The sequence below is a fragment of the Danio aesculapii genome, chromosome 23 (genome assembly GCF_903798145.1).
Source record: "Danio aesculapii chromosome 23, fDanAes4.1, whole genome shotgun sequence".
In the NCBI taxonomy this organism is placed as follows: Eukaryota; Metazoa; Chordata; class Actinopteri; order Cypriniformes; family Danionidae; genus Danio; species Danio aesculapii.
The window spans coordinates 34,955,252-34,980,284 of record NC_079457.1 but is presented as its reverse complement, the minus strand read 5'-3'; the positions used below and the strand labels follow the sequence as shown (position 1 = coordinate 34,980,284).

General features: G+C 33.0%; 1 protein-coding gene across 4 annotated transcripts in view; it reads right to left on the bottom strand.

The window, feature by feature from the left end:
- Positions 1-25,033, bottom strand: part of nav1a (neuron navigator 1a) — a 259,387-nt gene that overhangs the window by 75,492 nt on the left and 158,862 nt on the right. For all 4 annotated transcript variants that reach the window (XM_056449848.1, XM_056449849.1, XM_056449850.1 and 1 more), the window contains one exon: positions 153-291. In XM_056449848.1, the coding sequence (XP_056305823.1) occupies positions 153-291 (139 nt within the window). The remainder of the gene's footprint in view (positions 1-152; positions 292-25,033) is intronic.

Here is a 25,033-nt window from a genome sequence, read left to right as displayed (position 1 = left end):
AGCGGTTGGTGGTTTGTATCCCATTAGTGGTAAGTTCTGTGTGCTCAGACTCGACTGATCCAGTATTGCGTGTCAAAACTGACGCAACAGGCTTTTGAAGCAGAAACACACACTGTGACAGCAATATTTCAAACCAGGGAGAATTGAATTACCACAATGGTGGAGTTTCGGCGGGAGCCAATGGGAGTGGTCGGCAGGGAGTTGAGGGAAGAGCCTGCGTTGAACTCCTCAGAGCTGAGGTTGTCCGATCCGTCGCTCAATCCACTGCTGATCGAGCTGCTTTCATCCCAGCTGTAAAGAACACAGGATAAAACACGTCAATGCACTGCACTGTGTTTCTTTCAGAATTTCTTGCATTTAAATATCACTTTCCAATAACTGTACAACAGTTAAAGTGACTTTACTTGGAGGGGCACATTAGAATTAATACATTTTTAACTACTCATGAAGTCCTTTGTTTAAACTGTTCATGTTGATGTCAACAGAACACTTTTCTACTGTTATTCAGTGTAAACACACTAGGCGCACATAATGAGTTCATGAGTAGTTAAGAATGGGTTAATGATAATGTACCCCTACAAGTAAAGTCATGATATAATTATACATTGACAGCTCATGAGTTCATGTTGGTTACATTTAGCTTAAACCTAAATGCTAATTAATTCATTAATTAACAACATGTAATTAAGTTCAAGTAATTAACATCAAGTAATTAAGGTGGACGTTACTCACACATGACTCATGTTGTAGTTAAAGTTAGTTCTTGATTAGCACGTACCTTAAATCATCAATAATTCATAATAAAGTAATGTTTAGTTTATATATTAACACATCATTATTCATATACAATTATTTTAAAGTATAACTGAGCATTTAAAGTCAAAATATAAGGGAACAAATTAATTGTAAACAATAGCAATTTGCTTTTTATCTCAAATGAGTTGGATCATCACATATTTATAGACATTTTTAACCATTTAAAGTACATTATTACAATCTATCTGTGATAATTTCACAATTGTTGTTTTATCAGTGTGCGAGCTCACATTATGGAGCAACTGTGTACTTCTTGGGGGTAAAATATATACATAAATTGAGAACATTCTATTTTGGAATTAATAATATAGGTCAATGATTCAATAAAAATCATATACCAAAACTAGCATGTATGGATATTTAAAAGTAGGCCAAAAAAGTACCCTAACAACAGTTATATTTAGTCATTTAGCATCTTTTGTCCACAGTGACTTACAATTGAGGAGGTATTCAGCGATTCAGCAAAAGGCAATACATACAACAAGTGATAATTATACAATGAAACTGTTTGTGCCCACAGAAGTAAGTGCTAGATTTAGAGGGGATTTATTTTTAAAGAGAGAAGAGGGTTTTACAGGTGGTTTGTCAAGCCCACTCACCTGTGTGAACCTCAATTCTTTTTCTTTTTTCTAATGACATTGAAGTATGTCCAGATTAAATCCATACTACACTCTACATACCATAAATCGGTGGTCCCCAACCCCTGGGCCACGGACCGATACCAGTCTGTGGATCAATTGGCACCGGGCCATACAAGAAATCAATAATTATTTATGTGTTATTTATTATCTGAGTCTAAATGATATTTTATTTTGAAAAATGACCATATTCTCTTGGTTACATTTGGGTCACTTCAGCCAAAATTTGACCCACAAGCTCACAAAATGACTAAGAAACAGACATCTTTGGAAAGTTTCTTTGCAAAGACGAAAATGCCCAGTGAAGGACCCGCAAACTTCCAAGGAATAGATCTGCAACCCATTAGTCAACAAATCAGGTGGACCCAGCATGTATCTGCAAGAAGATCAACTGCTGGAGATCCCAAATGAAGATGGCTATTCACATATTGTGTCTTTTCCGCTTCAAGTTCGTTATGTCCAATGGAGGCACACGGCTTGTCAAGCGGTGCTAAAAAATGTTGGTAATGTTTGTAAAATTACTACAAGAAATTAACTGAACAAATGATTTAATGAATCTCTCATTACTTTATACAGTACTCTATATTTATAAATCCACAATGGACCTACCTAAACCAGTACAAAAATACAGTTTTTTATGTTACTAATTCCCCACCTAAAATCATTTTAATAAAGCATAACCACGATTTTTAAAATATAAGCATTTTTTCTGCACTCAATTGCATGACACTATACTGACTTAATGCTTTTTTCAGGGATATGTTTTTGTGTCTGGTCCTGCTGTATCAGGATCTTCAAGCAGCAAATGCTCCAGGATGGAAGGTGACTTTCAGATAAGAGCACATCTTGTCACAAAGGCCCTGATAAACCCTGAGAATGTGATAAGGCCATCCTCGCATCACTGAGCATATATGCTGCAAAAAGACAGCTGAAAGCTTTCTAGTCAGAAGCAACAACTGATAAAATTGCTGTGTCAGAAAGGAACCTGGCCGTTTCTATCAGATGAAATGTCTGTTATGTAAGTGGGCGCCTTATATCTGAACAAACCATGGAGCTACAGGGGTTTGTTATATCTGTAAAGCCGTCTGCTCAGCTGTGGAGACCTATGGAATGAAACAGCTGACTTTAGGATGACATTCCTCATTTTGCGATGTTCATTTACAAAACCCTTCACTGCTGATCCCCTTGAATTCTTAGAACTTTTACGAAGACCTATTTTGGCTCCATGAAAGTGTTTAATGTTTTTTTGTTATTCTCTAATGCAACTGCTCCATCCATTTGAAAAGAAAGCCTGCAAAGATTTTACTCTTAATATAAAATGTGTACTTAAACAAAACGCAAACTCTAAATAAATTATAAAATAAACCAAAAGCAAAAAGCAAGGCAAAACACTCTGTAAAAGCAATATATATATATATATATATATATATATATATATATATATATATATATATATATATATATATATATATATATATATATATATATATATATATATATATAATTAAAATAAAAAAAGCAGAAAAAATAAGCAAAAACAAAAGAGGAGCTAATAAAAAAAATCTAAGAAAAGAAAACAAAGATAAACTAAAATAGAGCAGAAAAAAAGCAAAAACAATCATCAAAGCAATGCACATCAAAACTGAATAAAAAACTAACTGAAAAAAATCCTCAAAGCAAACAAACTAAATAAATAAATAAATAAATAAATTAGATTTAAAGCAAACCAAAACTAAATAAAACAACTGAAAAAAAATCTAAACTGACTAAATAAATAAATAAATAAATAAATAAATAAATAGTTCAGATTTAAAAGCAGACAATAAAAGCAAAAAGCAAAGCAAAAAAAGCAGAAACTAAAAATCAAAGCAAAAAAACAAACAAAACAATACAAAAGCTAATTAAAAAACTAACCAAAGAAAATAAAACAAAAATAAACTACAATAAAGCAGTAAAAGGCATCAAAGCATTGCAAACCAAAACTAAATAAAAAACAAACTGAAACAATCATCAAAACTAACTAACTAACTAACTAACTAGCTAGCTAAATAAATAAATAATTCAAATTTAAAAGCAGAAAATCAAAGCAAAAATCAAGGCAAGGCAGAAACTAAAAAAATAAATAAACAAAAACAAAAGAAAAGCTAATAGAAACAAACAATCAAAGAAAAGAAAACAAAGTTAAACTAAAATAAAGCAGAAAAAAGCAAAAACAAGCATCAAAGCAATGCAAATCAAAACTAAGTAAAATAAAAAAATCTGGAAAAAAAATCATCCAACTAACTAACTAACTAACTGAAAAAAAAATAAATAGTTCAGATTTAAAAGTAGAAAATATAACAATGAAAGCAAAGCAAAAACACAGCAGAGACTAAAAAAAAATAATAATAATAATAAAAAAAAGAAAATTGCAGCAATACTAAATAAATTAAATAAATACAAAAAATAAATACAAAAAAGAAATAAAATAAATTACTAAAAAGTGAAGTCAAACAAATAAGTCTAAACTGCTGTTTACACTAGTGTTAAACGCATCAGTTTTGTTATGGTTTCTATTCTGACATCTTCGAACTGCAAAAATGGAGCATTATAAAAATGCTAGTGTTGCGTTTCTGTACAGATGGACTGAAGTGTAAACCTTTGAAAATGGAGGTTTATCCACAATAACCCTCTGACTTGTCTGCTGGACTTTCAAATAAGAACACCAGCAAAATATGCGCATGCCATATGCATGAGCATAAAAAAGTCATGCATCATGTGTAGACTGCACAGTATGGAGAGAAACCTTTTTCTGAAACCCAGTAAAATGTCAGTATATATAAGGAGTGTTTTCATTACAAAATGTCATTTTAAAACAAAAACACACTAGTTTATTCTGCACAGTTATTCAGTGTCATTAACAAAGGCTTTAAAGACATCATAATGGCCTTTGAACCTCATCCACAAAACACTTTCCACACTTTCCCTCCATTTCCACCCTCCACTCTCTGTCTTCCAGATGCCTTAAATTCCTCAGATGTCCCAGTGACACATAAACACTGGATTAAGTACCGGCAGCTTGTGAGGAGTCTCTTATTATAAGATATCCAAGCACATATTCAGCTGTTTGATGAGCCGTCCTGCAGCCCTGAGGTGAAACACTGACGCACTCTTCATGAGTGATAATCATCAGGCTTCAGCTTTCAGAACTATTCAAAACACCTCAGGCATCAAGCTCTGTGATTATGCTCAAAAAACTCTCATCTCAAGACCTGAGATCACAGAAATCCAGTTGTGTTTACCTGTATGGCTAGGAATATTTGTTAGATGCCTCATTTGACAGCTGTTTTTTTTAAGTTTGCTTTGATGCATCACAAGTATGTCAAATACCCAGTGTTAAACACTGCAATCTTTAGCTGCAACCCAGTACTGGGAAACACCCATACACCTTCGCCTTCACACACATACACTACGGCCAATTTAGCTTGTTCGATTCCCCTATAGCGCATGTCTTTGGACTTTTGGGGAAACCGGAGCACCCAGAGGAAACCAACATAAACACCGGGAGAAAATGCAAACTGATTGTTATGAAAATATTCTGCAGTTTTCATAAAAGATTTTTCTAACTCTAATGGAAAGAAAACATCTAAAGCATATTGGAATCTAATACTAGCAAGGACATATTTGTTCTCCCGATGGTTGAAGAAATATATGTACATAACATTCACAATATTTTTAAATATATGTTGCATATATTTTATAAATGTGAAATTCAAATATGAACTCATGTCATATATGCAGTGGTGGAAAGAGTACTGACAAATTATACTCAAGTAAATTGCCCAAACATGTGCAAGTAGAGTAAAAGTATCTGTTATAAACATTACTCAAAGTAGGAGTAAAAATTAGCCCTTCTAAAATTACTCAAGAGTAGTAAGAAGTGAGTATTTTGCTGTAAAAAGCTTATGGGCTTTATTTTGACGATCCACGCGCATAGTCCAAAGCTCAGGGCGCAAACGCATTAAGGGCGTGTCAGAATCCACTTTTGCTAATATAAGGAAGGAAAAATTCGCTTTGCGCCATGGTGCATGGTCTAACAGGGTTGAGCTTATTCTCTTAATAAGTTATAGGTGTGTTTTGAGAATAAACCAATCAGAGTCTCATCTCCCATTCCCTTTAAGAGTCAGTTGCGTTGAGCCATGGTGCATTTGCTATTTTTTACATGGCGGACTTTATAAGTGGAAAAACTGAACGCTTCACTAGCAATAAAACAGTTAAACAGACCATCTACAGTGGCAGAATGAGAGATGAGCCTCCTTATTATTTACTTTCACTTTCATTCTCGTTGATAGGGAAACATGTTGTACGCACTGACATCCATTAGCCTATAAATAAATAATTTTGTTTGTTAAGTGCAAATATTTGTTTCAAAACTATTTCTAAATTCAGTCCTGATTTCCAGCAAACAAATAAATGAACAATAATAATAAAGTGTGTTATATCCAAATACACATGCTATGCCCCATATGGTCAAAAACCTGACAGGTGGGCAAATCTAAGCTTGTTTTAATAAAACAAATATAAATATGCATATAAAAAATAAAACTGCTAATAATGATAACATTATACAAAAGCAAATTGTCATGAAGAAATTGAAAAAGCCCCCTGAGATGAAGAAGGTATGAAAGTTTGTTTTTTTATTTATGTAGGCTAGAAAATAATATTTTTTAAAATATTTTAATCCTTTATATTTATATCCTATATATATATATATATATATATATATATATATATATATATATATATATATATATATATATATATATATATATATATATATATATATATATATATATATCCTTATTATATCCTATATATATCCTTAATATTTTAATTCTTTTTCATTTGTAAAGATATTTGCGTATTGCTGTACACCCTGTGTGTATTAACCAATGTGTCAGCAAGGCGCACAATTAACACGCTCTGCGCTTGACTATAGACCCGATTTGATTTGGTCTATTGAACAGTCTATTTAAGTTGCTCAAAATATGGGCGCACATATGAGCGCAAATGCATTTGCTATTTAAACAGCGTGGTGAAAAACGTCAAAACGACTCTTGCGCCAAGCTGAAACTAGCAAACAACAATTGCGTCGCAGATATTCTGTAGTGCATTTAGTTATAGTTAAGGTCATTTCGGTCATCATACAGTAAACATTAGTCATCATCTCATCATCACATGCAGTCTAAAAATACTTTGATGCATTTATAAAGTGCTCATCTCATGAGGGTGTTCAGTATGATGCAATTTACCTTATGCGTTTTGATTGGACAGGAATCACAGGACAGATTTTCCCATAGACAGGAAAAAATAAAGTAGTGACTGCAGGTTAAAGGAGAGTAGTGGAGTAAAAGTACAGATACAGCACTAAAATGTACTCAAGGGAAAGTAAAAGTACATATTTTTAATACAATTCCTGAGAAAAACTACTCAATTACAGTAGTTTGAGTATTTGTAAATCACTGCATATATGGAATTTATATATATTGCACTATATCATGTTTCTATATGGGACAATACTATTTAAATTTATTATTTTGTTCTACTTTATATATATATATATATATATATATATATATATATATGCCTGTGGGTTTCAACTACAATACATATTTTAAAGGCAGTTTCCTTAACATAGTTTAATTCATTTCTATATTCTCAAAGTTTTGAAAGAAGGATATGTTTATACTTTTATTTTACCTGGCTGTTTAGTATTTTGTCAATTGTGGAATGATAAAAATAGAGGTCTGCATGTATAATGATAACTACTGATATTTCTTTTGCACTATTCATCTTTAGTGTACAATATGACAAGCAAAGGTTCTGTGCAGGATTTCTGCCATATGTAATATGGAAAAAACACAGGACGAGGAGACCTTGAAAACCTTGGTTTATCCTCCTGCATCCCACCGACACCGGCCTCTCTTCAAAGGCCAGCCAAAGACACCATGCGGTTCCCGATAAACCCAGACTAAAACGGTGCGTTTGATGTTGTTGTGTGAAAGGGTAAAATGTAGATAAGCACAGCAGACATTCAGAGATGCTGTTCCTCTGGTCAGCAATACCCATAGTGTTAGTGGGTGTGAATTTGGCATTTTTAAACCAGATGGACTTTATGGAGATTTAGCATTGCTGAAAATAAAAAGCTAATGAGCAGCAGACTCTCTGAGAGATTAACCCGCACTGATAATGCAAATACTGGACTGAAATGATGGCCTCAGATTAAAGGGATTATAAAAAAGGCTAATGGAGCAGAGGATTCATATTCTGGCTTAGTCAATGTAATACAATGGAACTATAATTCCATACGGTTACATATTTCTAAGTAAAAAAGAATGAAGAATAAAAAAGAAAGTCTTATGAGAAAAAAAGTAAAAACACTAGGCCTACTACTGCTGCTTCTGCTGCTGCCACTGCTACCGCTACCCCTACTACTGCTTCCGCTACCCCTACCGCTACCCCTACCCCTACCGCTACTGCTGCTGCTACTTCTACTTCTATAGAAGTATATATTGACTTTAAAAGTTGCGTTTAAATATATATGCATAGCATATAATATTAAAAACAAATTTAAAATAAACGTTATTGACAACTAGAAGTATTTTGTCATAACATACTTCAACCAGACGGTAGATGACTTAATCAGGTTGGGTTAAATTAGGTACTCCTCTCAATAACATATAGTCAGTCAAAATATGGTCAACCATTTGGTTGAGCAGGCAGTCAAAGGGTTAAATATAACTGCATAGCATTTAATATTAAAAAACAAATGTAAAATAATTACATAAACACCATTTTATGATAAACTAGATTAAATAGATTATATATATATAATACTTTATTATATATAATGCTAAATTGATAACTAAAACATGATCCTTAATTATTACAAATGACCATGTTAGATGAAAACAAGTGAATGTAGAGAACCAATTGAATTATGAATTCTTATTTTTTATTCTATATAAATTTTCCATTTTATTTTTAATAATATTTAATTATTTAAATTACTATTACATTTATAAAAGTAATTTGCATTTAACTAATAAACTTTTCCCCATTTATTAGATACTAGAAGTATACTGATAAGTAACAATAGATTTCAGAACATGTTGCAAGCTTGATTCAAACCTAAATTACGTTCACCACATTTTAGCAGCCTAAAATGCTGAGCTGTAATGTATTGTCATTTTACAGCCAAAACACTATAAATCACTGTCAATGTAATAAACAAAAATAAATAATAAAATAAAATAAATTAAAATAATAAAACAAATGTGGTTCATTCCGCTGTGGTGAACTCTAAAATAGAGACAAAGTTGAAGGAAAATGAATGAATGAAAAATAAACTAAGATAAATAATAATAAAATAATAATAATAATAATAATAATAATAATAATAATAATTATTATTATTATTATTATTATTATTATTATTGTTGTTGTTGTTGTTGTTATTATTATTATTATTATTATTATTATCATTATTATTATTATGTTTGTGTTTAATACTTTTATAAAATAAAATAATAATCAATAAAACAGACAGACACGACTGAGCTAATTCTGCTAGTGCTGTTAAAGCCATCTTTTTTCCATCTGAAGCACGCTGTCCTCCCTTCCCAAAGCAGTGCTCTCCAAAAACACAATAATGTCATGTCAAGGCTGCATTGTAATTGTAGAGAGCCTGAGTCCTGCCAGATAGATGGAGGGAGAAAAAAAAACAGGGCAATTTGAAGATCAAGCGTCCTCCTACTCATCCCCTCCACCCTTAACCAAACATTAACTTTAATTGCATAGATGCAAGGCATGCAGATAACAGCAATAGTGTGTTTCTAAAGAAAGCATCCGCTATCCATGAGCTATTTGTAGGTTTTCAGGGTAGTAAGATAGTGTTCTCACGGCTTCTGTACACATATAAATACTGTATGTCTAACTAGACAAAAGCATTTATTTGGTGTTTTTTAATGCGGTGTACATCAAGTGTGTGTCTTGAGTCATTAGGTCATTTTCAAATCATTAAAAGTAAGCACATTGCATTGTTAAGATTATGTTATTTTGTAACTGTAAATTGCGATTTAAATATAGGATAAACGCTAGAAAAAATTTACACAGCCAATGTGTGTATATAAAAAAATTGTTCTTTGTCTTTTGATTGTTTTGAGAAAAAAAAAAAAAAACTCAGTGTTGTATTTTACTTGATATGGTTACCATTGTTTACAATTATTGTATTATTTTCTTACATAAAATATGTTTGAGAGTATAGTTGAGTACAGAATGAAAAGCAGTAATTTATGTAAACAATATAAAAGTAGGATACTGTATTTGGTAATTATAGTACAAGAGTGTAAATCTTATTTAAAGTAGCGGTTCTGTAAAAATACAAAATGTGACTGGCAACCCAGCTGCCAGTATGTTATTGAAATTTTATAGCAAAAAGAAACAGTTTAATATGGTAAAAAATGTATATTACAGTTGTATACTGCATTTGAAAATTACAGTACAAGAGTGTACATTTTATTTACAGTACGGGTTCTATAAAAATACAGAATGTGGCTGGAAACCTGGCTGCCAGTATGTTTTTGTAAATTTACAGCAAAAAGAAACATTAAGATACTGTAAGAAAAGTTATATTACATAGGATACTGTAATTGGCAATTACAGTACAAGTTTGTAAATCTTATTTACAGTAGCGGTTCGGTAAAAATATAGAATGTGGCTGGCAACCCGGCTGCTAGTATTTTATTGTAAATTTACAGCAAAAAGAAACAGTTTAATACTGTATAAAGTTTTATTACAGTAGGATACTGTATTTGGTAATTACAGTGCCAGACTGTAAATATTATTTATAAATACAGAATGTGGCTGGCGACCCAGCTGCCAGAATGTTATTGTAAATTTATAGCAAAAAGAAACAGTTTAATACTGTAAAAAGTTATATCATAGTAGGATACTGTATTTTTTAATTACAGCACCAGACTGTAAATATTATTTATAAATACAGATTGTGGCTTGCAACCCAGCTGCCAGTATTTTACTGTAAATTTAAAATGAAAACTTTTACAGTGTAATAATCCAAAGTGTTTGTTAAACAAATATATATATATATATATACATTTATGTATCTACATTTATTTATATGATAATTCATAAATATATTGACACTAATCAAAATTAATTATATGTAATTACATGTAGCACCCAATAATCACAAGTAATTATACGTGGCACCCTGACTCTTTATGGCTGTTATGGCTTTTTTCCCCTTTTCATCTATGTAATGCCGGTTTACATTATATAAAGCACTTTAGAAAATAATGAAGATGATGTGACAACATATTCAATATTATTTATATATTACATCTTGCATGATAAATCACACTGTGCACTTTTTCCCCTTTCTGAGTAAATATGTCTACACTGATACCATAATAACAGCAATAGTGTGTTTCAAAAAATGGCATCCACTAAACAAGTGCTTTTTGGGGGATTTTAGGCTAATAAAAAAATACTTTTTTATGGCACCTGTCCACACATATATCAACTCCATAAGCACAGCACAATTTGATAATAATCAGCAGTCAATTTTTACAGTTTTAATGTGGTGTACGTCTTTGTATGTCTTTGTTCATTTTGCCAAAGTTTCAAAAAACACACAGTGTCTAACCTAAAAATGCACAGATGCCATAATATATATCAGCTGATTGTTTTGAATATGTTTATATAGTTTAACAATGCTTTCGTAGCCACCTTTCTAATATTTTAAAAATATTAACAGTAGATAGCAACTGAAAATGTCGCCAGCAGCATATGGCCTACATCATCAACACATAAAGAGGCATATATCAATTGCCTACATGTTCTGCATAATTTGTGCTTCGCCCATCCCAAATTGCCCAGCTTAGTGAAATACTGGAATGCCAAATGACAGGTGGCAGATCCTCTTTCATCAACGCCAACTGCTCGGACACAATCCACAGAGGGAACGGCGGCTAAGCATGAAAACCGCACGCGTGTCCAACACTCAAAACTACCATATAAACCATAAGAGTGATCTTTATCAATCATGTCTACTCACAGACAACCAATGTGCCCACACCACACAAGACAAATAGCCGCTGCTGCATGAAATGCACCATTGTTGAAGCAGTGCCACAGTTGTCCCTTCAGGCGAGAACAAAGACAGGGTTAAAGCCAATGCACATAGCCAGACTTGGCTCAGGTGTGCTGTAGACTTGGCAGCCAATTAGCCTTTTTTCCTAAATATCATTAAGATAGTAATCTGTATTAAAGAAAGCATGCAATATGTACATCAAAATACAGTATTTACAGTATGAAATGTTTATGAGGATTTTAAAATAAATAAATTGGTAGCTGGAGGAGTTCATTATTATTATTACCATTATCAATTATAGTAGCATTTTTAACAGTAAAGTTAATGTCCTGGAATGTGACACTTTATTCTATATGTAAATATGTTATTCCTAACCTCAAAAATGTTATTTTTGACTAATTATGAATATTTGTGACTTCACTGTATATTTCCAACAGGCATAAGACATTAACATGAATGGGGACATTGCATTTTGGGTGAAAATGAAAATCGGGATGATGTCAGAACACAACATCAGCCCGTCAGTGTCCAACTTCGAACAGATGTTGGATTTTGGTCACTGTCCAACACAACCTAAAAACAAATATCAATGTCCTATGATTTTACAACTTTAGGTTGTGTGGACGTTACCACTATGACGTCTATCAGACGTTGAATTTTAGGCTGTATAAGTTGGCGGTTCATTACACTGTGGCGGCCCCAGATTAATAAAGGGATAATAAAGCTAAAAAAAAATGAATGAATGAATTGATGATTTGTCTTCCCTCATATCAAGTAAACATAATTCATTCATTCATTCATTTTCTTTTCAGCTTAGTCCTTTTATTAATCAGGGGTCGCCACAGCATAATGAACCGTTAAGTTATCCAGCATATGTTTTAAACAGCAGATGCCCTTCCAGCCACAACCCACCATTGGAAAACACCCATACACACTGGCATTTCCACACATGCACTACAGCCAATTTAGCTTATTCAATTCACCTATACCACATGTTTTTGGACTGTGGGGGAAAGTGGAGCACCCAGAGGAAACCTACGTGAACACGGGGAGAAACATCCATTATTTGTACTTTTTAAATTGCTAATAACAATGCAGATTTATCTCACAATTTGAATTAGAAATAACTGAAAATTATATTGAAGTATAATAACCTAAAATTCAAAGAAGGTAAGAAAATCTGTTTATTTATTTAGAAAAAAAATCTGTAATTTATTTATTTAGTTATTTATTTATTTATTTTTTTGTTATTTTATTTTATTTTATTTTTTTTTTATAAATTTTTTTTTTATTTGTTATTGTTTTTTTTTTGTTAGTTTATGTTACACGCAGAACCATTTAAATTAACTCAATATAAATGCACAGAAATAAGCATAAACAATAAAAATATAAGCTTTCATTTTTTGTGCCTTTTAACTATCAGTATTTTTTACAATTATTATTCATTTCAATTTTTTCAAACTATTTCACAGACACTAAAAGTTGTTTTGTTATTTTCAAATTGTATCTGGCGCACACAGAAGTGTAAGAATCTAAAAAAATATATTACAAATTTCAAGTTAATATTAAAAAAGTTAATAAATTAAATAATTCATAAATAAACATAAATTATATGATCTCAAATTCAATATTTGCTCACATTAAAATATATAATAAATAAAACATAATATGGAAAAAATATGAAAAAAATTAAAGAAAAAAATAATCCAGGGTAATATTTAAAAAGATAATGTATTCTAAAACATATATATATATATATATATATATATATATATACAAATAATATGAACTCAAACTTAATATTTGCTAACATTAAAATATATATATTTATAATATATATAAAACAATATTGAATAAAATATATACACAAAAGTGGGGTTAGGCATTCACCACTACATGCTGATCAGTCATAAATGTCTCTTTGTTCATTATCTCCCAGTACAATGCCCCACTTCACTCAACCCTCATTATGGAGATGTTGAATTTAATAAGCACTCTGATTATCGTTTGTCTCTACAGTAGCAGGTACACGCATGTGTGTTTGTGTGTGTGAAGTGTTGAAGAGTGGGTGGAGAAATGGCTGAGACTGGCAGCACAGATGGTTTGCAATACGGGGTGCAGGACCACCTAACCAGCTAAGCTTTGAGGAACAGATTGGCCTGACAATGTTGGACCAAGACAGCTTATCAAATACATGCTGCTTAAGAAGGATGCATGCATTACGATTCGGTTCATACAACATTCATAACATTTTACTGCATTGATTTCTGCTTATTCCACTGGGTTTTGATGGATTTACATTGATGGATTGTCAAATGACCTTAACTGACACTGACACCTTATCCATATTGTGCTGTATGTTAAACATATGGAGCCAGAGGGTCACTGAGGGTCTGCCAAAAAGCCGTCTGTGGCCCAACAGTGCTATGCTGAGTGCTAGTCTCAATGGGACCGCTCATTTATCTGATCGGCCAGCTTTTTCATGTGAAAACAGAAATGTATTTCCTCCCTGATGTAGTTCCATAGCACGTATTAAAATGAAAAACAACATGATAGAATAACAGGATTGGTTTCGCAAGCCTACCAAAGCAAAATAAGTCTGTACAAAAGGGATTATTAAGGGATTATATATCAAGTTAGAGCAACTTCCCAATAATGACACCATATTCCATCTGTCCAGATTATGGCAGATGTGTGTACGTTTCAAAAAGGGGAGGGGGAGTTAATAAACTACAGATTGTGGCTGCACAATATATCAATTTAGCATTGATATCGCAATGTGTGCATCTGCAATAGTCACATCGCAAGGTCTGAATTATAGTTGACCACACTGTAAAACCCAAAAATTGAAGGTAACTCAAACTAGGAAACAGATTGCAAAAAAACATTTAAGTTAAAAAACTAATCCTAATGAGTACTGTGAACTTAATCCATTTCAGTAAATGAAGCGATTTGAGCACAGTAAAACCCAATAAACGAAGAAAACTCAAACCAACAGAGTACTGTAAAGCCCAATAAGTTAAGGCAACTCAAACTGTTTGAAGAAACCGATTGCAACAAACAATTTGAGTTGAAAAACTAATCTAAATGAGTACTGTGAACTTACTCCATTTAAATTGAAGTAATGAGGTATTTAATTTACTCATTACCTTCAGCACTGAGTTCAAAACTCTTTTCAAATGAGTAGAATTAAATGTCAGTAAATTCATTTCATTTGATAAAGTTGACTGTAGGCATGGGACGATAACAGTTTTCAAGGTATACCATGGTTTGGAAAAGTCAAGGTTTTCAAACCGCCAAAAATTTTTGTAATAACGTTCATAAGGTATGTGTAAGATTTTTTTATTTACATTTTTTGTTTGTTTTTTAGGTCAACAGTATCTCCAGCAGAAAACAAAAAAAAATCCAAAGATGCTGTTTTAAATTATAAAGAAATCTGTGTTTTTGAAACAAATGAAGACAGCAGAAGTCAATTAATCTTTTAAATGATTTAGCCTGACATGTTTATTGTTACAAATTATTATAAATCTTTCAAAAAAATAAAATATATTGTTTTCAAAGAGGAAAAAAGTTTTTGTTTTTTACCCAGACATTTAAAAAGAATATATTTTAGAGCAGTGAGCACACTACTGTGATACTGTGAAACCGTGATATTTTTATCCAAGGTTTTCATACCGTCAGAATCTTATACTGACAAAGTCTAGTTGACTGTTGACTTTTACAGTGCAGAAGCTACAGATAACATGTGGTTTGTAGAGTCACTGCTATTAAACCATAATAGAGTGAAAGTTTATCATTTGCATGTGTTTTAAAGGCCTGTGACTGAGCATTTCAAGGGAGTTTAAAACATTTGGGAACAAAAATGATGATGTTTGGAGGTGTAACAAAATGTAATTGTATTTAATTTTTTATACAGTAAAACAAAATCTTACTTAGAATGTGTGTCTTGTTTCTAGTCCAAATATCTACATTTCAAAGCAAAAACACGATTATTTTATTTGCAGATATTTAGCTTGTTTTTAGGAAAAACAAAACCATATTTCTACTTTATCTAAGAATTTTAGATATTACGGCTAGAAATAAGACAAAAGCAAAGTAGGAAAATCTTTTTTGCATTTTGATTGTTCAATTTCTGTACCTGAATACCCTTGGACTTCCAGAAAAAATGACAAATAGAGCTATTCAAATCATCTTGTATAATTGTATTTATATTACAATATTTATCGAAGAAAAAACAATATCCGATCGCAATATCCGATTTTTCCAATATTGTGCAGCCCTACTACAAATAATTTCCCTATGGCTACTTTCTCTTACGCTATAAAGTATATGCATGTGTTAATAACACAGAGTTAATGCAAACATGCAAATAAAGGTACATTTCTGCTGGGTGGCAAATATACATTTTACACAATTCATCTCAATTGCTTCTTCCTTGCAACTTTGGAAAAAAATCTACTCAAGCTGAAAATTCACATGAGGTGGAAACCAGTAACGAAGTGAGTATGATGCAATCTGCAAATTCTCTTCACATTTGGTGTGAACGAAGCATTAGAGATTTCCAAGTATAAACAACACTGCATTTCTCACAAGCAAGCTACTATAAATATTAGCAGCCATATTGATATTGGCCGATACTCCTATGATTATTTTATGATATTAAAATTGAATAAGAGAATTTGGTTAATATATTACAACCAATGAACGATGCGATATTTCCTCTTGTTCAGGGGTGCCCAAACGTTTTCTTATGAAGGGCCAAAAACCAAACTTCAATTTAGGAGGGTTGGCCGAAGGTTAATATACCAAACTATTACATTAAAGCTGCTATGGTTATTTCCTAATTTATTGATATTGAAAAATAAATAGAAAAAAATACCTCAGTCATATTAATAATGATACAGTTTTATAATGAACGTCTTACAATAAAAACATTAACACATTTATAACACAATGATGTTCAATGCTCAATACAAAAGCTGCATCTTTGCCACGATTTGCTCGTCAATGTTTTCTGTATTGTCCTCTTTCTTCAAGTGACAGTATTTACATTTTTAAAATGCATGCACAATATTTAATTTAAACATTTCATTTCAGTTGACTTTTTTTGTAGCTCAACAATTAAACAAACAAACAAACAAACAAACAAACAAACAAACAAACAAACAAACAAAAGGTTACATTAAATTAGAAATGACAATCTCTGTTGAAGGCATTTGCCACAACTTCATTCTAAATCTTATCTTAAATGGAATGGTGGGCCAAATCAAAGGTTATAATGGGCCAACTTTGACCCATGGGCCCTACTTTGGGCATCTCTGCGCTAGTTGATACACTGTTTTAGAGTTTTTCACCATGAATAAGGAGAGGACATCATAACTGAAATTTGTAGATTATTTTTTCGACATATTTGATCTGAATGTTTTCTTGTTCTATTTTTGTGCAGTCAAGAATGTGACATAAGGTCAGTTGTCCAATGTATTTATTAGCATTTTGCTTTTTTATAAGTCATATCAAGATATATATATATATATATATATATATATATATATATATATATATATATATATATATATATATATATATATATATATATATATATATATATATATATATATATATATATATATATATATATCGGCCTATGCATTGGTTAATGCGTTCCAAATAAAATTTAAAAAAGAGTTATCAGTTATTGGTACACTTTCAGAAATAAAGGTGCAAACCTGTTGTAAGGGCAGGTACACGTTTCTACCTAATGTTCCTTAAAGGTACAAAAGGATACCTATAAGGTACCAATGTCAGAGTGTTTTGGCCAACAATTCCAAATCATTGCATCCCCAAAGATGCCATTATTCTTGAAGCAGTTAAACTTACATCTGTTATTAGAAGAGAAAATATTGCAGAACACAGCTTCGGGTAATTCATACACATTTATTTTCTCTTTCATAACTGCACCTAAATAAATAACTCGAGGGCAGGATTTCCATCCAATAAAATTGTTTAGCACCAACAACAACAAAAAAAAAAAAAACACTAATTACACAATTAAATGCAATTGAGCTGGTCCAAATAAAAGTTTAAATACATTGTATTTTTATTTAACTTGAACTCAAAGGTCTGATAATATGTATGTCTATTATGTGTCATACATTTCAAAGTCTCTTAGTTGTAATTGAAGTTATCCTAAATGAACTAAAAAAGCCATTGTTTAGCATATTTCATGACTTAAATATACAGTTGATTGAGACTGATCTCAGAACTAATTTTAAAACAGTTATTTCTCACTGAGAAAAGAAACAAACTGCATTTTTCCTAATTAAGCTGCAAACACCCAAAGCATGGCTGCTTCTGCAAGGTGGTAATCTCAAAGCATTACATGAAAATCTTCTAAATCTTAAAAATAAAGTGAGGATTAAACTCTAAAAAGTCTTTCTATTAACTTTAAACACCTACAATAATTTTATTGTCAACATTTTCCTCTCTTAATTCAATCCCACGCAAAGCATGCTGGGAACTACAAATCCCCTAACCAGGTAGTTGGACCAACTCAATTTCTTCATGTTGTCCCAACACAAAATGCTCAAGTTAACTTCATGGTTTACAAATGTAAGTGGGTTGAACATAAAACAAATAAATTGGCTAATGAAATTACGAGAATTGGGTTGTTTCCGTTCCTTTTAAACAGGCAGTTTGAACAAGCAGCTGTAATCATTTTTTGACTGTTCATTATAATTAAATTAGTGGTACAGATGGGTACAGCGCAGTATTGTATGCATTTATTTCCATTTCCACAAATGAATAGCGAGAGGGCTGCAGATTTCTCTCTGTATTGTGTGCACTTGCCGCTCTTCGATTTTTTCAATTATTAACTTAAGTAAACAAAAGACATGATATGTGAATGGCCCATATGACTTTCTTCTTAAAGCAAGAGGGACAACGATCACAACTTTCTGGCATAGCCTACAGCACACCTACCAAGTAGGTGTACTATTTTCAGAATCAGAATCAGAATCAGTTTTATTGCCAAGTGTGCTTCACACACAAGGAATTTGTTTTGGCTACAGAAGCTTCGAGTGTACATAAAATGACAAGTAACAACACAAAATAAATATGGAAAAAAGAAATTCGATAAACATTAAACAGATGCAGTTAGTCAAAAAATTTGGATGTTGAATTGTATGTACAGATTTGTTAGCACTGTATATTGATATAAAGTGCTGTGTACAAGTGCTTGAGAAAGTATTGCACGTTTATTGCACAGTTGGGGAATATTTAACTGGCTGTAGTGTGCTGGGTGCGAGGCATCCAGAGTGATTTTACGAGCCTCTGGAAGAGGTAAAACAAGCTTTGACATTAATAAATCAAGGGAGAGGTCAGGATATGATCCCCCATTGGTCTTACGCAATAATGTGATTCAATTTTGCAGGTCAGAGTTCACAGAGCCTAAACTTTTTGAAGCAGCAATAAGCATACAAGCTTGCGTTTTTGGTCTTCTGCATTTGTGTGCATATGATTGGAAGTCTATGGAGCGAAAAAAGTGCAGTATGAATGTGGCTTGTATCCGCCCTGTTCCATGTAATAAAATCAGTACAGCAAACCACCATTCAATATGAAGCTGAGCCTGTAACACAAACATGAGTCAGTGAGGTCAATCTTGGCCTACATCTTCTCACTGGATTTCCTGCAGACTGTCCATAGTGGTCCATTACTCACAGTCTCTCGAACTCTGTGAAGCTGATGACAGAGTCTGTGAACTCAAATCATGTGAACCAGACACGAAGGTATTAAGCAACAGTTTGGAGTGCAGAAATCCAGGGAAACTCTAAATATTGAGCAAGCAGAACTCTGGAGACTCAATCCAGATTTACGGCCTGCGAGCAATTCATTAATGCTGTTCTGAAGCACGATCCCACCTGTAATCATTTTCTACTCTGCCTACGTCCTACTCTCTCCTCAAAGTGTTTAAATGTGGAGCTTAAAGGCTACCAAGATTAAGACTTGTTTTGAGTTCAAATTAATTGCTGATTGGGATTTTAGTGGCCATTTTCCCAAGCACAGATTAAGCCTAATGAAACAGCTCAGAGGGGATTCTCTGTTGAAAATCCCCTGCGGTTTTGGACTAGGTTTAATCTGGCTCTAATAACCTAAACTAGGCTATTCGTTTGGATGTCTTTTCCACTGTAAATGACTTTGGAATCGGCCATTGCATAGATTGGACTGTCCTGAAACACAAGCTTTATTTGTATATTTATTCCTCTTTCACTAAGGATCTATGAACGATGTGGTACAAATATAGTATATTAAGAATAAATCAATATGGCTGAATGGCATATGAATGGCTGATGTATATGCCAATGTTAGCACAGCAGGGGGCAAAATAGACCAAGGCTTTAACTCGTTCCATGATATTAGCAGTAGCCATCTGCATATTGTATGCACATTTTTGGTATGTTGCATTAAAAACATGAAGAAAATGTGCATAAAATAGCTTTTGCTCACAACTGAGCCAAATTCAGTAAGAACACAACAGAAAAAAGTATGATGGTAACCTTGACTACGTTTAATGTGACTCTGTTTGATGTAACATTGACTACCCTTAATCTGAATAAGACAATACTATGATTAATGTGTTTACATGAGTTGCTTTTTTAATGTTCCTTTCGTGATCCCATTTTACATGTTAAAGCACATAAATTCGATTAACATCATTGTGTCACCACGCTATCCACATTTCCTCTGGCGTTTCATGTACTACTCTGTAGTATTTTGGGTGTTTAATTTTTAATTTGTTGACTTTAACTGCAGTTTGGCACTTTCACTTTTATTCAGGACCATTTCAAGCATGCCCCCCATTACAAATGAGATATTTGATGGGAATATGACCTGTTGGAAGTGTTATTTTAATAGAATTTGATACTGCACGTAGTATGGGAAACGCCAATTCACAAATTGTCTCGCATTTTTTTGCAGCGCTTAACACGAGTGTCATGTTTTCAAGACGCCATTTCAAGTTTAAAGAATTTCAACTTTTCCATGCAGTGTTGCTCAATTCCAGTTCCAAAGCAGTGGACCAGTCAGAGAAACTCAAAGGTGCGGAAAGCATTCCAAACGTTTACACCACTGTTTTATTTGAAATCCACAAGGTGGATGTTTTTTTAAACTAATCCTAAGTGCTGCATCTTGCATTTGTAGATGCAATGATACATTATGTGTGAATGATTGGCCTTACTAAGGCAAAGTCTTAGGCAAAATGTATTTGTTATTGCACGTTGTCAGTTGCTCCAAGTCGCAAATCATGTACTATACAGGCAACAAAAGCTATAGTGGTTTCCATGGTTAACACCCATGAATTAGTATAGGACTATAGGGTTTGATGGTGTTTTTAAAGGGCTAGTTCACCCTCAAGTGGTTCCATACCTTTATGAGTTTACTTTTTCTTGAACAAAAAAATAAGGTATTTAAAAAAAAAAAGTTAGCATCCTATAACCGTTTGGCTTCCATAGTAGGGAAAATAAATACTATGTAAGTCAATGGTTACAGGATTCCAACATTTTTCAAAATAAGTTATTTTGTTTTCAACAGTTAAAAAGAAACCCAATCAGGTTTGTGACAAGTGAAGGTTCAGTAAATGTTGACAGATTTTTCAGCTTTGGGTGAACTGGGTGAATCAATTTAACATCAAAATATTTGCACTCCGCACACATGGCAAGGATAGTAAAGGAAAAAGTTTTATTTTTGCATTTTTGAAAAAAGTTTGTGTACAGATGACAAAGCTGTCAAAACGTCATGTTTGCATACCAGCCAGTAGGTGGTGCTGTCACTTTATTTAAAAAAAACTATTTGCGCCTGCACACATACAGTCCTGTACTTAACTATTGTTTTTTTTGGTTGTCAAGTACGCACTTATCCCTTTAAGTAAAACTTGTAATTAGGGCTGCAAGATATTGGAAAAATCTGATATTGCGATGTTTTATTTTTCTTGCGATAAATATTGTGATATGAATACAGTTTTACAAGATGAATAGCTCTATTTAGCAGTTTTCTGGGGAGTCTAACTTTATTCAGGTACAGTAATAACAATGCAAAAAAAAATGCTTTTCTTACTTTTCATTGTCTCATTTCTAGTCCAAATATCGAAAATATTACAACATTTTTGTAAATTTTTTCTTCAGAAAAAATAATAAAAAATAAGAGTTTTTCCTCATAACAAGCAAAATGATATGCCATTACGGTAAGTAAGATAAGCTTGTTTTCGCTTTGAAATGTAAGTATTTGGACTAGAAACAAGAAAAAAAAAAGTGTAAATAAATTAAGTATAAATAATTAAGTACAATTAATCTTTGTTACACCTCCAAACATCATCATCTTTTATACCCAAATGTTTTAAACTCTCTTGAAATTCTCAGTCACAGGATTGAGACAGGATACACATGCAAATGATAAACTTTCACTTTGTTATGAATTAAACTTAGCAGTGACCCTACTAATCACTTTCTTTAGCTCCTTGTTCTTTAGTTCCTGGTCAACTATAACTCAACATTGCAGGTCTTGCAATGTGACTATTGCGGATACGCACATTGCGATATCGATGCTGCAACGATATATTGTGAGCCCTACTTGTAATACAGATATGCACGATGTTGCCGTTTTCATAAAACTTGTTTTCGGGCCTTCAGAACACTGTAGTTGTATAATGGGCAAAACATAAGAACTTTAGTTATGTGTTGCATGAGCACAATCACTTTATTTTAAATACATTTTGTTGATAAAAGAATGAGGATCTTCGCTCTCTTTCAAATGTAAGTTCACTTTACATTAAAAAAAATTAATTAATTAATTAAACACAACCTAAAAGCACAACAAAAAGTATATGTGTTGGAGTTCAGGTTTCTGATGGCTCTCCTCCAGTGTTGTCGGTTGATTTAACAGACTCACTCCCGTTTGAATCCAGGATGCTGAGAGAAATGTTTTGGTTTGAACGAGGGGGACCGAGAGGTAGAGTGAATGAAACGCGCTCCTCTAACTCGTAGCAGCTGTGGCCACTGTTAAACCCAGCGTGGCCTCTTCCTCCTCCTCCTCCTTCCAGCTGCTGAAGACCAACTGCACACACTCTCCACCATAACAATACACAGGAACGGATTCAAAAACTAATCTCTACTGTGCCTCAGCACAACTGCAGAGCCACGAGGAACCATTGTTGCTGAGGTTAACAAGAATCATGAGCAGAAATAGACTGAAACTCTGCTGGCTTTGAAAAAAAAAAAAGAAAATCATTTGAATATTTTGCAGCGGTTACTGGAGTCGTGTGATTTAACATTTGCCAAGTTCCTCGTTCTTCAGTGGAAAAATGCATGGAAGTGACACATTCTTGACCGTTGCAATGGAGTGCTGGTACCAATACATGCTGGCTTTTTATTTCTATTTAACTCACCCACCAGCTCTGCTGAAAAAACAGCTTAAATCAGCCTAGGCAGGTTGGCAGGTTTTAGCTGGTTGACCAGCCAAGCTAAGACCAGGTTGGTCAACCAGCTAAAACCAGCCAACCAGCCTAGGCTGGTTAAAGCTGTTTTTTTTTTTTTTTCAGTAGGGAGTATGGTTTTATAAGAGCAGTATGGCTTATATAACACATAAATACATATGGTAAATATAATACATTGTACAAAAATTAAACATAAAATTTGGATTATGCTTTATAATTAAGTGTTCTTGTCACAGTCTATTTATTTAAGTACTGAGCAATAGTAATTAACCACATGTACTTACTATATGGTTAGGTTTAGGATATGGGTTAGGTCATATACTATTCAATGCGGAAGTGTGCTAGTTTTTGCAACTGTTTTAGAACTTCTGATTGTGTTGCCTATGGAAGAAATTACTAGGAACAATAAATGGCAGATAATGGTCTACAAACTTGCTCTACAAACAAGTGTGTCCATGGCTATAGTGACAAAATAGAATAATATAATAAGAAAATATCAGTTTGTAACATCAAGCAGCAAAACGAGTTGCTTTTAATGTCTAAAAATGAATGAAAGTGAATGAGACCGGAAGTGTCGAGCCTAAAAGATTCAAATGGCTACGCCCGCTTGTACGCGGAAAATAAGGCGAATAGAACACAGACATGTCACACGTATAGTTTTGAATGGGGAAAAGTGATCAAATGAAATTCAAGAACATGAGCCAATCATCAATCACTAGATTGAAGATTCTCCAGTGAGGGGCTCGGACCAAACATGTGTTTTTACAACAGTTTCTGTAGTTGTTATGAACTCTCTGGGGTCAACAAAAGCACTGGAGTCTTAGCAAATACTTGCTTCACAGACATGAGAAATATATCCGCATAAAACTTGAAGTCTCTTCCTTTAAACGAACCAACTACAGTTGAAAGCAAATGTTTTCTGGTTTTATAATTTATATTAAAAGAACCTGAGGTCAATCGCATATCACATGATGGAAACTACAGGGACGCCTATGAACTTGTAAACTAAGAGGTTGCTGTGATTTTGGGTGGAGATTTGCCATCAAGACCAAGATGGGAATTACTTCAGAAGACCAGCGTGATCAGATGAGGCATTATTCAGAAGATGATGTTGTGTAAACAGCCATGAAGGCAACATAGGCTCACTTTAAAAACTTAGCCCTATATATATTTCTGGAGATCACGAATTATAAACAGAAGTATGTATGGCTGCATTTCATCTTTAAAATGAATACTAGTAAATAACAGCTAAATAACAGGGTTAAAATGTGGTAAAATCTGAAAATGTGGTAAAAATCAGGCAAGGGCTTTTCTTTTTCTGGATTGCTTTTTAAAACTGTCGGTTGGGTTTAGAGAAGTGCGTGGGTGGGTCATTCTGTGCTTTTGAAAACACTATCGGTTGGGTTTAGGGAAGGAGGAGGGTAGGTCAGTCGATCGGTCAGTCAGTTAGTCAGTTGACAGCGGCCTCTAGTGGATTTACGCAAGAACAGCAGGCACAAGAGAAATTTGAGGTCTGAAAAAGTGTACACATTGACCTCTGGTGGATTTGCGAAAACAAAATCTTCTGGGACATATTTGGCGCTCTCCAGAAACGTTATCAGAATGAGCCTGGGTTGCATAAAGGAGCTTGGTGTTGTGATCTCTTTCCATACGAAAGTGCATGCGCATAAAAAAAGGCAGATCCTGTGTGATTCAAACATTTAAAAAGTAAACTTAAGAGACTGTTGTTGTTAATCGTAAGCTTGGCAAACAGTTTTGGAGAAACGTTTCAAGAGGCATTTCAAAATTGGCAGCCAAAATTACTTGCTATAAAGGAAGTTTGGCCAGGTTTAATTGCATGTAATTAACAGTAATATATGTAATTTTAATGTAGATTTTAATTTATGTAAATGTAAATTATGTAACGTTAATAGGAGTTGTAATTAATTCATTGTTATTACAATA